The sequence below is a fragment of the Sinocyclocheilus anshuiensis genome, unplaced genomic scaffold, assembly GCF_001515605.1.
Source record: "Sinocyclocheilus anshuiensis isolate Anshui unplaced genomic scaffold, SAMN03320099.WGS_v1.1 scaffold595, whole genome shotgun sequence".
NCBI lineage: Eukaryota > Metazoa > Chordata > Actinopteri > Cypriniformes > Cyprinidae > Sinocyclocheilus > Sinocyclocheilus anshuiensis.
The window spans coordinates 283,436-284,548 of record NW_015551037.1 but is presented as its reverse complement, the minus strand read 5'-3'; the positions used below and the strand labels follow the sequence as shown (position 1 = coordinate 284,548).

The window sequence follows — 1,113 nt, the reverse complement described above, 5'->3', positions numbered from 1 at the left end:
TCCCTTTCACTTTGTCCATCACAAGCACACCGTGACATCAAACATCACATCTCTGTAAAGGATGATATAGAAAGTATAATAATCATCCGTCACACTGAGACGTTCCTGTCGTGACCAGAAGAGGCCGCTGTCGTCTCTCGCGCCGAACTATAACAACAAACCAACCGCTTTTGTTGTTCCTATTGAGAATAAAAGACGGATGAATTCAAATGAAAGAAATATGACCGATTTTCATTCATCAGTTGCACAACAAGTGGTTAAAAAACATTAAAGCAAAGCATTCTGGGAACGTTGAATACAGTCGTCCGCAGTCCTGATGTTTCCTGAATTAGTCTGCGACTGATCGGAGAGTGTTTGTGGGGAAACTGTTATTGGGAAGAAGGTTAGCTGAGATTTCATGACACTCTTGATCCCGTGATGTTCGTCTTCCTCTCATTCCATCCAGTCGACCTCGTCGAACTCGTCCTCGTCCTCGGAGTCGCTGTACTCCACCGCGATGCGGCGCGACAGGATTGTGGCCACGTCGTTCCCCACGCGCTCGTGTTTGGCCTCTTGTTCCCGCTGCTCCTCCACCTTCCTCAGCTGGATCCCTGAGAGACACACCGAGGTAAAGCTCCTTATATTTGCATTCACATTTATGCGCTCCAGTGAGACAAACATTGCATTCAATGTACGCGTTTACATTTGAGCACTTCTTGCTTTCCCTGGGACTCAAACCTACTGTCTATACTGATCTACTGTCTATCTATATAAGATCAATCAAATTACATATTTAATGCATTGCTTGTACTAGAACTCACAATCGTAAGTTTCAACAGAGCTACTTGTTATTTATTTGATGCATATACATTTTAAAAAATTAATATTTTTAATTATCCTAATTTATTAATTTATATTTTCTAATAATATTAATTTATTAATTGCATTATTTTAATTACTTATATATTAAAATTATGTGCACGTATGAGTTTAAATATTATTGCAATAATATTTTTTATTAATTATAATTTTTTATTGTACTAGTTTATTAATTTTGTTAATTTAATATATCCTTATGTATTTAAATTATATTAATTTATGCTGCATTTATTTATTGTATTAATAATTTTTAAT

The 1,113-nt window shown here is 36.2% G+C and overlaps 1 protein-coding gene across 1 annotated transcript in view; it reads right to left on the bottom strand.

The window, feature by feature from the left end:
• Positions 1 to 210: 210 nt before the first annotated feature.
• Positions 211 to 1,113, bottom strand: part of wasf1 (WASP family member 1) — a gene marked incomplete at its 5' end in the record, with an annotated part of 42,711 nt that continues 41,808 nt past the window's right edge. Inside the window, one exon of the mRNA XM_016450886.1 lies at positions 211 to 590. Within this exon, the coding sequence (XP_016306372.1) occupies positions 433 to 590 (158 nt within the window). The remainder of the gene's footprint in view (positions 591 to 1,113) is intronic.